General features: G+C 38.6%; 1 protein-coding gene across 1 annotated transcript; it reads left to right on the top strand.

The window, feature by feature from the left end:
- Positions 1-725: 725 nt before the first annotated feature.
- On the top strand, positions 726-12,174 carry LOC134678887 (sodium- and chloride-dependent neutral and basic amino acid transporter B(0+)-like). Its single transcript, XM_063537631.1, has 16 exons — positions 726-854; positions 1,113-1,290; positions 1,740-1,868; positions 2,410-2,536; positions 3,435-3,498; positions 3,586-3,674; positions 3,978-4,073; positions 6,398-6,527; positions 7,014-7,160; positions 7,257-7,347; positions 8,288-8,443; positions 9,322-9,385; positions 9,453-9,557; positions 9,659-9,731; positions 10,748-10,948; positions 11,997-12,174. The coding sequence occupies exons 1-16, from the start codon at positions 789-791 to the stop codon at positions 12,159-12,161; spliced, it is 1,881 nt and encodes a 626-aa protein (XP_063393701.1). The 5' UTR covers positions 726-788; the 3' UTR covers positions 12,162-12,174.
- The last annotated feature ends 568 nt before the right edge of the window (positions 12,175-12,742 follow it).

Below are 12,742 nucleotides of genomic sequence, written 5' to 3'. Positions count from 1 at the left end.
TTCTACTAGGTACACTCTACAAGTATGTGATAGACATCTTCTACTGATCCACAGATATCGCAGTTAGGCGAGTCGATCTGCTTCATTAGAAACCTAAATTTATTGAGGGGCACGTATTTGTCGATTTGCTTTGATTTTGTTTGAAATTTGACAGTGAGTATTTTCCTTGTGTTGGTGTTTGTGGTGAAAAAATTGTGTTTACTCGTTGGCAAAATTTGTTTAACCCACGAAGCGAAGCACGAGCTTTGAAATCCTTGCAACGCTGAAGATTCAATTTTTCGAACCACTCGCTACGCTTATGGTCCAATTTTGGAAGCTTTCGCTTGCTCGGTTATTAATTAATTAATATTAGCACGAGCGGTTAAACAACAACTTTGCCCCCATTGCCCCCTTGTAAAACAAATAACTATTTTGAACCTTAGTAGGAAGTCCCACTCTATGCTGTTTACCTATTTCTGAACCATGTGAATGTTATGTGAAATATACCTTTGACATGGTATAATAATACTCTGGTACTCTCTTCCAGTCTTATCGTGGTCACGTGACTGACACAAGCCTACGTCATCATGCGACAGCGCTATATGATAATATGCGATAGCGCTATATAAATTGCCAATATTATTGTGACGTAGGCTTATGTCACTCTGGGAAGAGAAGACCAGTTTTATTAGACTACATAGAGTAACTTATATATACTGTTAGACTATGCCTGTATGACATTATGACACTGACATTACATTATTTGGATCGTTTTGGCGCTACGATATTAAATCTCAAAATTAGTAATTATGGCACAAAAGATACCTCATCGTAATTCCATGGACACAATTCTTACATTCGACAACAGGGACAATGTAAGTTATATTTTTGCATGGAAACGAAAGTCGAATATTTATGTACGAAAAGTGTTACTTATGTACAGCACATACAATTTTATATTGAATTGTAGACAGATAGCTTAGCAGGCCAACCTAGCTCATAGTTGACAGTCGACTATTACGTATGACGCTATTGTGTTAACTAAAATAGTCTCGATAAAACTACTCGATAATGTTTACATTAAGGACTACTAGGAGTAGTCTAAAAATTGTTATAATTGTTGTACTTAATAGCAAAGCGAGTGGTCGGTGGAATGGTCGACATCGAACATACCTGGCATGGACATGGCGGCAGGCACGGCGCCGCGGCGCGACCGCGGGCGGCGGCGCCTGCGGCTCAGCGCGCTTGCGCTCTCCTCCTGCCTCACCATGCACTGTCGGGTCGTAGGACCCGCGCTCACCACCGGCATGTGTTCGTATTAAAATAACTTATTAGTCTACCTACCCACCATGGCGGAATAACCTTACATTTTGGCATCCTTTCTACTCTCTCGTCGCCCTTGCCTTCGACGATCGATTTCGTGTAAACACATACTTGCTATAAAGAAAGAGCGTTTAAACTCCGAATTAAAGCTATAATTATAAATATATGCACGGTGTATTGTATTAAACACACTACAGAAGCGTGTATGAAAAGTAACTAGGGGCAGCACATGTGCCCTTATTGTCTCTGGGAGAGGAGGTGGCAGTGGCACAGCCTCCAATGCTATGCTAGGTACGCTCTTGCACATAATGTTTTCGAAACCTATTGATTATTATATGATCACTTTTAAATTTAGGTATCTAACTTAACAAACTTATCACATCGGTGTAACGTGAAAAAAAGTATGTAGGTAACTATTACAACATGTGACTGCACAGTGTACTACCTGTTCTTGGTGGTGGCGGTCACGGTCCTAGCCAACCCGCTGCGGCACTTTGAGGTGTATCTCGGTCAGTGGAGCATCAGCGGCCCGGGGCGCGCCTTCCGCGTTATTCCTATGCTTGATGGTAAGGCCTACTATTACCACACATACTTATTTATTAGTGCCGGGAGTTGGCTATTGTATGGATTTTTGTAACATTCCCCTTTACAAGCTCGCTCCCTCGATTAAATATTTAGTCATTTCCCACTGTAGAATTATCGAAACTTGTCAGGCAAATCGTATTCCACAACTGTATATATATACCTACTGCCAACTTAGAGCCAGTTCATCAACATCGACAACTATTGACGGACGAGGACGACTACGACTAACATATTAGTCCCCCGTAGTTAAGTACCCCGTAAGTACAATAAGTTTAGAATTAAGTACATGTTATTTGGCAAACGTTTTAACGGTGACAAGCTACGGTTTGGTGCAACCGACCCTTCGTCAGTAATATAAATCTAAGAGTCGGTTGCACCAAACTGTTCGTATCGTTAAAGAGTTCGCAAAATTTTTAAATATGGAAAGTTTCATAGTAAAGCGCTGGGGCGCACCGGCTGATGGTGATCAGTCTGTCAAATGTGGTTGGTGCAACTGGCCCTAAGTTTTGTATCCCTGTGTAGGTATTGGCCTGGCAATGTGCATCACCTCTATTGTACGTGCAATCAACTATTGTGCGATGGCTGCGATAACAATGCTATACGTGGCTTACTCGGCGTCAGATTCTAAACTACCCTTTACATATTGCAGGTGCGTTACTTTCTCGTAAACACATTTATAAGAACATTGCTAAGAGCAAAGAGCATTTTGTAGCTTACAGTTATAAGGGGTCATCCATTAATTACGTCACACCAATTTCTAGGTTTTTTTACCCCTCCCCCCCCCCCTTGTCACACTTGGCAAACCCCTCCCCCCCTAGTGTGACGTCACATTTTTTCTACGAAATCGCCAAATCGAATTAAGTAAATACCTAAGTATTATTAATATTTTATCAAAATATTTTTGACGATATAAATATTAGTAATTTTATAACCCAAAACCTCTTAGGAAAGAAAATTAAACTATTAAAAACTATTTTCGTTTTAAAAACTTGTTATTTAAATGTACAGTGAATAAAATAATTTACTAAATTTTCGGTTACTGATGAAGTTAAAGTGACGTCACAAAGTTTGTGTCTCCCCCCTCCCCCATGTCACAATATGTCACATTTTCTTGACCCCTCCCTCCCCCTAAACGTGTGACGTAATTAATGGATGACCCCTAATTCAGTTTCGGACTTGTAAAGAGAGCTTTAGATTAGATTAAATAGGTAGATGTAAATTTGTAGCTCTATTTTCTAGGAATAATGTAACAATTTAGTAACAATATTCAGGAAAAAAGAAAAAGTTCTAGTACATACCTCTATTTGTCATTTTTCAATATTCTTAATTGTGACGATAAGTTACCTAAATTCAATAATGGTGTGGCTATTCAATAATGTCAACGTGCAATTTAATTATACTGAATCGTTCGCCGCATGAAACCAACGTCGATCGCATTGGTAACATCACATTTTAATTGCAACCTTATTTTATAAAACGAGTATAGAAAACGTTAAATCTTAAATTTGAACTTATTACTTATTTTATCATATATTACTTGATTTTAGGAATTGGGACTTACAACCGTATGAACCAACGAGAGAAAATACTTCAGTCTATGCGCTTTCGGGGGTAAGTAAGTAGGTACTTTGAACTTTAGAATGCTTAAAATCACATAGCAGTAGGTAATTGCTAATAAATGATTGATAACATTTACAGAGGCGGTTTATGGAGTGCAATGAAAACAATAAAATGTGTAGATACACGACGGTGGGGTTGCGCTTTCATGCCTGGCGAGGAGGAGAAAGGTGTTAGATACATATACTTACCCCCTTCATAAAACTTTACGGGCCTGATTTAGTTAAATTATGTTATAACTCTTTCTTACAAAGATGTCGTGAAAATTTTTGTGTAATTCACCTAGAGCAAAGTTTGTTTAACCCTCTCGTGTCTTGAGACACTCGCATCGCTCAAGATTCACTTTTCTAACAATCGCTACACTCGTGGTTCAATTTTGGGGTATTTTACTTGGTTGTGTATTATTGGCACGAAGGATTAAACAACAACTTTACTCCCTTGTACGTAAAACAAATACTTATAACTATTTTCAGCTCAAAAGATATGAAGTTCGAATTACTAAAATGCAACGAGACATATCCTGGACCATATCCTTTTTTTTATAGTCCTCCTCCTTACAACTACTTTTAGTAAGTGACCGTATACCTTTAAGTAACCACTATAAAATTTACATCACATTTGCTCGAAAAGATCCTTATGATTTCATGCAGCTGTAATAGTTGTACTGAAGGACAAAGGCTTAAATTGTCCCGCGGAAGTTAATGGATTGATTAAATTATTTCACTAATGTATACGTTACGAAACATGTAACAATAAATGATTTTATTTTTAGAATACTGACGTTTATAATTAATGTTTTTATTATGCTTAAAAATATTAAACATAATAAAAACATTAATTATTTCAATCGTGGCTGAACTGAATGCCGGATGGATATGTCCTTCGATTCCTATCTTGTCAAAAAATATTACATTATGGCGGACGAAGGTTTAATTGTCACTATATAGTACAGTCATTATAGATTTTGACCCGTGAATAATTAGTTCTTGGATTTTTTTTTCGTAGGTCCCTCGGGGGGGTCACTGGGAGTGTAACTTCAAAAAGTAGGCTTAATCAGGCTCCTGCGTATATTCAAAAAATGGTTTTTTTCAAAAAAAAAACGGTTTTTCTTCAATAACTCGGCCATTTTTGATTTTACAGTAAAACCGTAAGGACAAAAATTGTAGGAAATTTGATTCTCTACAAGTTAGTTCAGTCATTATATCCAAAAAACCGACCCTTCCCGTGAATAACCAGTACTTGGATTTTTTTTGTACGTCCCTCGGGGGAATCACTGGGAGTGTAAATTCAAAAAGTAGACTGAATCAGGGTCCTGTGTATATTCCAAAAACGGTTTTTCTTGAATAACTCGGTCATTTTTGATTTTACAGTAAAACCGTGAGGACAAAAAATTTAGAAAATTTGATTCTCTACAAGTTTGGTCCTCACAATTTTTCTTCTAGGATCGATAGTTTGGAAATAAAATTTGAAAAAAGCGACAAATTCAAAATATTTTCAACATCTCGTTTATTTTCAACTTTACGACATAAATGAAGAGGACTAAACTTGTAAAGAATCAAATTCTGAACAATTTTGGTTCCCACCTTCTTTCCCCCAAAATCGATATTTTAGAAATTAAACCTGAAAAGCGCGACGAATTCAAAATATTATCATTATCTCCTATGTTCCAAGCTTTACGGCATAAATGAAGGGAAACAAAGTTGTAGAAAATCAAATTCTGAACAATTTTTGTCCTCACGGTTTTACTGTAAAATCAAAAATGACCGAGTTATTCAAGAAAAACCGTTTTTCGAATATACACAGGACCCTGATTCAGTCTACTTTTTGAATTTACACTCCCAGAGATTCCCCCGAGGGACGTACGAAAAAAAAATCCAAGAACTGATTATTCATGGGAAGGGTCGGTTTTTTGGATATAATGACTGGACTAACTTGTAGAGAATCAAATTTCCTACAGTTTTTATCCCTACGGTTTTACTGTAAAATCAAAAATGGCCAAGTTATTGAAGAAAGAGCGTTTCTTTGGAAAAAAACCATTTTTCGAATATACGCAGGAGCCTGATTAAGCCTACTTTTTGAATTTACACTCCCAGTGACCCCCCAGAGGGACCTACGAAAAAAAAATCCAAGAACTAATTATTCACGGGTAGGGTCGGTTTTTTGGATATAATGACTGTACTAATATATATAGAATTGTTTCGCAAAAAAAAATTTTTTATTCGCAAGTGTGATGAAAAACATTGTATGTAATTCCAGGGGTAAGAATATTGCAAACTCGTCTTTTTCCCTCTAACCTGCAGCTGTCGTGAATCTAAAGACCTCGTTTGCAATATTTTACTTGCACAATGTATGTTACGTACTATTGTTTAAACTAAAGGTAGTTAAGCGTAGAAATATATCTCAGGACGGGCCTTACCGGCAATAAAAGTGTACTCTACGAGTAGTTCAGCGTAGTCATGAATTCGAACCAATCGTGCAGTCGAACGCAACTATTTGCGAGCAATTGCGAGCGTGATAGGAACTCATCAACCAATCGTGTTGTAGCATGGTTGTAGCGGTGTCACACCGCTGTACTAGCCCCATTCTTATTGTCCGTAAGGCTAGCCCAGAGATATACATCAATAGAGCTAAGTTGTTACTTTACTCCTCGTGCTAATATTTAGACCTGAGCAAGCGAAAGATACAAAGAGAGAAATCTTGAGCGATGCGACGGTTTTAAGTCTCACGAGTGAACCAGGAGAAATTTTGCTGCTGAGCGAAACAAATTTTTCACCTCACCACACATCATGTAGAATTATTTCACCTGCTCTGGTCTCAATATTACTTGGATAGGTAAACAACAACTCTGCTCCCTTGTTAAACAATAAAATTAACCATTACATGTCTTTATTAGCTTGGAACTAGTTCGGATGCCACTGATTTATCACTTTGGTGCCTTCAACATACCGTTGCTTATATGCCTGAGTTGTATTTGGGTGTTAATGTGGTTTCTTATGATTGCTGAACGCGTTAAATATCATAGGGTAAGTTCGTTAATTAGTCGTAGTCGTTGCTATTACTTAAATATTCTTAATAACCAACTTCAAACACGAAACCAGAGGAAAAGAATAACTTGCATATTCATATAACTTCTATTTTATGAAGTAGGTTTTACGATAAGTATGTTAAAGATTATTTGAGACGTTCCACGACAAAAGTTACCTTATGGCGGCTGGCGCTTACGTCGCATAGCGCCGTAATAATATTGGAGTGGCGCTAATAATAGCGTAAGCGCCAACCGCGATAAGGTACCTTTACCCGAGGGGCGTCACATTTTATAATACATAATATTCTTCAGAAGAAGCGCATTTTTTACGTAGGTAATCAAAAAAACAACTTTGGCATTAAAAATGTACAGTAGGTACCTACTTAATGTTGATTCATACACATAGGTAGGTATTAATAGGTAGAGGTAGATATTAGGATGCCTGTATATAAAAAATGAATTCCTGAATCCCTAACTTTTCCAGTTAGTGTGGAACAACTTGTATCCCTGGATTGTGTTGGTGCCGTGGATCTGGGTGGTGTGTCTAGCTGTGGTGGCCTCAATGACAGTGTCGTCACCGAAGAGAGTGATAAAGCAAATGTTCAAACTCGGCAAAATTGATATTTTCTCGGTTCGTATTGTTGGAGTTTACTGTATACTTAGGTAGGCTATTGTAAGTACCTATTTCCTACTGACGTCGTAAGTGCTGACGAATTATTTATTGCAGGGTCTGGTGGACGCCTTTATAGTATCAATCTATATTCACTCCGCTGGCACGGGCACGGAAATCATTCATGGCAAAGGGCTCAACCACTATGGTATATAATTGTATTATTAAACCATTTATCAACATCGTCTTGCTTTTTAACTTTTAGGCCATATTGCGCAATTGAATGTTGTATTGAAGTCTAATACGTTCCGCTCTGGGCTGCTAATATAGAAATAGAGTATAATGATGATATAATTAATCAGTAATCAGGTGTGGACATAATAGTTAATTTGTACTGTGAGTGGTGAGTGCTGATTTATAGTCCCAAGGAAGCGAAATAGTTGTTCTGATTTAGAACCTTGAGCATAGCGAGGGAATGAAAGGCACAAGACGCAAAAAAAACTTGGGTTCCGTGTATAATAGGTAAGTACTACTTCACCTTTGCAGTGTGGACATATTAGAGGGTAAAAATACAATATGAAAGGAACGCTCCCCTAAATCACTACACCGTTTGTGTGTTTGTTTGTAGCGCATAAACTCAAAAACGAATACTGACTGGAATTTCATGCGGTTTTCACCTATCAATAAAGTGATTCTTCAGGGAGGCTTAGGTGTATAATTTGCTAACCCGTGCGCAGCCGAGGCGGGTCGCTAGTACATTTATAAATTACGCAATGGGAGTCAACATTACGTTTAAGTTTTACAGTTAAATGTAACGCCCCACGGTAAAGGTACCTTATCGCGGTTGGCGCTTACGCTATTATTAGCGCCACTGCAATATTATGGCGGCGCTGTGCGACGTAAGCGCCAGCCGCTATAAGGTACCTTTTGCCGTGGAACGTCACAAATATTAATAATTAATATAATGGTTTTTAAATTGTGTATTGCTTGACATTTGTATAATTATAATCAATTGTTATTTTCCTAATTGACGATCATAATATAAATTCGTATATATAGATTATAGTGTAAAATAATTTAAATTGTAATTTTAATTTCATATTATGAAATAAATAAATCTAAATCTAATTAAATCTATTGTTTGTTAGCGTCGGGTCACATAGACCCGCTGCTGAACGCCGAGAACGTGTGGCACTCGGGGATGGTGCTGGCTCTGGCGATGCTGCACGCGGCCGCGGCCGCCGTCTGCGCGGTCGGCGACGCCTCGCACCTCGACGTGGCCAACGTTTACAATACAAGAGAGAGTAATTACTACACTTGTATACTTACACCCTTAAACTAAGTAGGTATGTACTTATATATACAGGGCTATAACCGCGAAAATCGAAGTTCGCAAATTGCGGGGATTTTTCTCTGTCACTCTAATTACGCCTGCATTGGAGTAAAAGAGAAAAATCCCCGCAATTTGCGAATTTCGGTTTTCGCGGTAGCCGCTCAGGGTGGAAAGATAAGTCGGGGCCTGGAGGGAAACTACCTTAAATCCTTAAGCTGGCTCATTTTACTTAAAGGAGACATTCCTTTATTTTTAAAAAGAAGCAAAACTGCATTCAATGTATTTTTCTTTTTTTCTTCAATTTGGCTTGTCTAAAAAAATCTTAAGTACTAAATATTAGATCTAATGGTAATTTTGTACGACATACGAGTGTAAGACCTAATGTTATCACTAACATTAACTGTATCGACTAGTAGAATAAAATTGCGAGTATTAATTTTTTGTAAGTTTTAGTCGGTTTGAGTCCCGGGCGAGGCAAGCGAGTTTTAGAAAATCTTTGAATGCAGTTTTAATCTTTTTTTAAATAAAGGATTGTCTCCTTTTAAGTAAAATGAGCCAGTTTAAGGATTTAAGGTAGTTTCCCTCCAGGGCCCGACTTATCTTAGATAGTGAACGCCCGCTTTTTCCATATAAACATAGTCACCATTTTTGAGGCCTACGCCTAGCTACGAACTGCTATGTCCTAGCTTGAACTAATTGTCCGCTCTCCGTTTCGCATTCAAACTTATAAATAGCGGCAAATAATTTAGTTAGCTACTTAAGTACTTGCTTTAACGGCTTTAACTGAAAAATGAGAGCTAGAACGGTTCAAATATAACTCCCTAAATTGTATAATTCTGTATGTTCAAGGTATTATGTGGGTGATACCCATGTATTCGAAATGTACTGCGCGGGGTAACTATTCCCATACACTGTAAGTAGTTTCCGTTAAAGTTATGATTTTTTTTATTATTTATGATTTTAACAATGTCAATTTCCAGGTCTACCATAATTTTTGGTGGTTTAACTTTTTCGTATATAGTGGTGGCCTATATGTTAATCAAGACAGCATTACACACTATCTTTGAATATAAAGTAAAATTAGTGTAAGTCATATTTGAAGTTTAGTACTTAATACTTACCATATTTACACGCAACCCGTGCTACTTATTTAATTGAAAATGTAATTAGTTGAATTTGCTTATAGGTTCGTGGAGCAACAGGTGGTGTTTGCTATGATCTGTTCTTGCTTCCTTCTTAGCCTCCCGTATGCCACTACCGTGAGTACATTTTTAATTTTAATAAGTACCTAATGTCGGACGCGGACTCAACCAAAATAATCTATTGTAAGTAGGTACCTACATAGCAAGTAAAAATGAGTTGCTTAACTTCAAACTCGGGTAAATCCATATGTCAGATTATGCGATTTTGGTATTATGAAAAGGTAATAGGGTAGATATTTGCTGAGAGGGTCGAATGGATTTACCCGATTTTTATGTTAAGCGACACAAATGTAGGTAACAAATTTAATGATGCAACAAGAACCTACTAAAAGGCGAATAAATTGCTAGGCTTAAAGGACACGGGCCGGTTACGTCGTAATTTTTCATCCCGAGGAGCCAAGTCAACGCGGAACAGGATGTGGTAGGCCCAGGCGGATCTCCAAATTTTTCTTTTTTTTTTATTATGAATGGGCTTACTCATGGCCACAGACTAGCCGAGGCGTAGACGTGACCTACGATGGAGCGAGCTCGCCCAGAAGGTGCCTGTTCACTCTTGATTTGAAGGTTGCCGGGTTATAAGAACACGGAAATATAGACGCCGGCAGGGAATTCCATTCCTTGGCAGTGCGCATAAGGAAAGTAGAAGCAAAGCGCTTCGTGCGAACCAACAGGCCGGAAGTAGCACTCATGGATATCACATCTGCATGTTTCCGCCATGGCAAAAGATGTGGTGGAATATTTTCGTATGAATACCCGTTACGAGCTGAGGAGGTTCCGAAGGCCTTCAGAGGGTCTACCGCGAACCACGTTCGACGTGTTGCCTCCCCGTCACACTTACGTACGAATCTACAAGTGCGACAGAGAGGCAACACGTCGAACGTGGTTCGCGGTATGCCCTTATCAGATCGATCGTGCTGATGCGCGTGCCGTGGCCACTGCCGGAGACCATCGCGGGCGCGGACAGAATTTGTTGAATGTACGTTAGTCTTAAGGTATGTATTTTGTTGCTTGAAAATAAATGATTTCTGATTTTGATATGATATCAAGCGGAGAAATTCCTACCTTATGTGCAGGGCGGCCTAGCGCTACTGGAGAGTGTGGACTCTCTGATGACGGAAGTGGCGTTGCCGTTCGTATGCCTGATCGAGTTGGTGGCGCTCGTGTACCTGTACCGCAGCCCCGACTTTCGCTCCGACCTCAACATCGCCACCGAGGAGAACACCTGCAACTCACGGATTAACACCTCGTGGACCTTTATACCGGCTGTAGTGCTTGTAAGTTTTGATTTTGCCTTTACCTCTTATTCATTCATACGTGTCCTCCAACAGGGGTAATCGGTCTTCTATCATTTGATCATTTGTCCTCTTCTGACGAAAGTGGAAGACCCGCGCGAAATCGGCTTCTCATACAAGCTAAGTCCTCATTTTCCTCTCTGAATTGTTAAGTCTCCAAACCATAGTACTCATCTTAGTGCATGGACGTGACCCTTGTATAACATTTTCCCCCATTTTACCTTTCGGAATTGTTGTTTGTTAGTTTGTTGTATATCAACCACTGCCCCTACGTTTGATTTAATTTGAATTTATAATTATTAATAAGAGTTACGAGCACTTAAATTAGTATGAATGAAATCCGATTTTCGCTCCTAATTTTTACAATAATCAAAAAATCGAAAATAGTCAAACGTAGGGGCATAGCTACAGTTCGTTTTTTTTAGCATTAGAAAGAACTTCGCAGAAGTAAGCTTGTGGTTCCAAATCCAGCACTTTTAGCGGTAATAATTTGAAGTAAATTATATGTATTGACCATGCTACATTAGATGATTCAATAATTATTAACAATTAAAGAGCCTGATAAAAACTGCACGCTTGCTTCTGTGGAGTTCTTTCTAATGCCAATAAAAACGAACTATATGTTTAATATTACATCAAATTATGTAAAAATAATTTCCATAATTTCAATATCCTAAGAGTAAAATGGGGACTAGGTTTGTATGGAAGGGCGACCGTCCTCTTTCCTCTTAAGGTCTTCTATAATTTGACATTCGTTTGATCTGTGAAAGCCACACCGACCGAAGCGACGAGTTTATGATTTTCATCTACCTACGAGTATAGCGAGTATGTATAGGGTCACAATGGGCACATGTTGTTTCGTAAAATGTGACGTTTTCAATCAAGAGGTACACAGTGTCGGTTGTCGATAAGGTTGATTTCAAATTTGAAATAACGCCTTATTGACAAACAAGTATGTAAAATAATCCTAGTGCTAGTATTATCATAGTATGCAATTCCGTCTTTTTGATACCTACGTTAACGCTTGCAGGTAGTGATTATAGGCCAAATAATTTCGGTGAGTAACACGGAGCTGCCGTCGCTGGCCATGTACATAGCGCTGGCGCCGCTGCTAGCCGCGGCGCTGGCCGTGCCGCTGCGCGCGCTACACAACGCCATCGTGTTTATGCACCCGGCACCGCGCCGCGGCGTCTGACACCGCCGACCGCCGCCGCGACCACTTTATAATTTTTAAAATTGCAGGTGTAGTCTAAAGCGTTTATGTCCTATGAACCCACATGTGACCGTGTGTGTGTGTGTGTGATGTGTGTGTATATGGAACCGACATGTGATTGTACATATTCTGGAAGAAATCAAACGAATAAATATTTATTGCGTGTCACTTTCATTCTTTCTAATTTAAAAGTAAAACCTTAATAGTGAAGTCGATAGATACAGATTTTTATTACGTGCCAATGTCAGTTTATACAAGTACCTACCTACGTACCTACGTAAGTAAACTAAGCTAGGTGCACTTTCCAGGCGTGATTTGTCTGTAGTCTTAGAATTATTATTTTTTTAATTTCGGTACTATTTCGTACCTTGTCACAGTGACATCATTATGAAAGTCGCTAGGGAGCTCATGCTATTCTCACTGAAAAAGTACGAAATGACCGTACTAATTGTAAGACAAATTCGTGCTTCCATCCTAATTTGTAAAGCTGAACCTTTGGCCTTCGAATCCTTTTAATTAAACTGACATTTAAAAACAAAGGAACTGAGAAAAAAAAATAGCTT

Source organism: Cydia fagiglandana, chromosome Z (genome assembly GCF_963556715.1).
Source record: "Cydia fagiglandana chromosome Z, ilCydFagi1.1, whole genome shotgun sequence".
Taxonomy (NCBI): domain Eukaryota; kingdom Metazoa; phylum Arthropoda; class Insecta; order Lepidoptera; family Tortricidae; genus Cydia; species Cydia fagiglandana.
Note: the sequence above shows the minus strand (reverse complement) of the source record. Positions and strands in the feature narration are given on the sequence as shown.

Coding starts and splice junctions, on each gene's coding strand:
- LOC134678887 (XM_063537631.1), top strand. CDS start 789: ATGGCACAAAAGATACCTCATCGTAATTCCATGGACACAATTCTTACA. Junction 3,675..3,977: donor GCCTGGCGAGGAGGAGAAAG/GTGTTAGATACA, acceptor AACTATTTTCAG/CTCAAAAGATATGAAGTTCG. Junction 8,444..9,321: donor CGTTTACAATACAAGAGAGA/GTAATTACTACA, acceptor TGTATGTTCAAG/GTATTATGTGGGTGATACCC.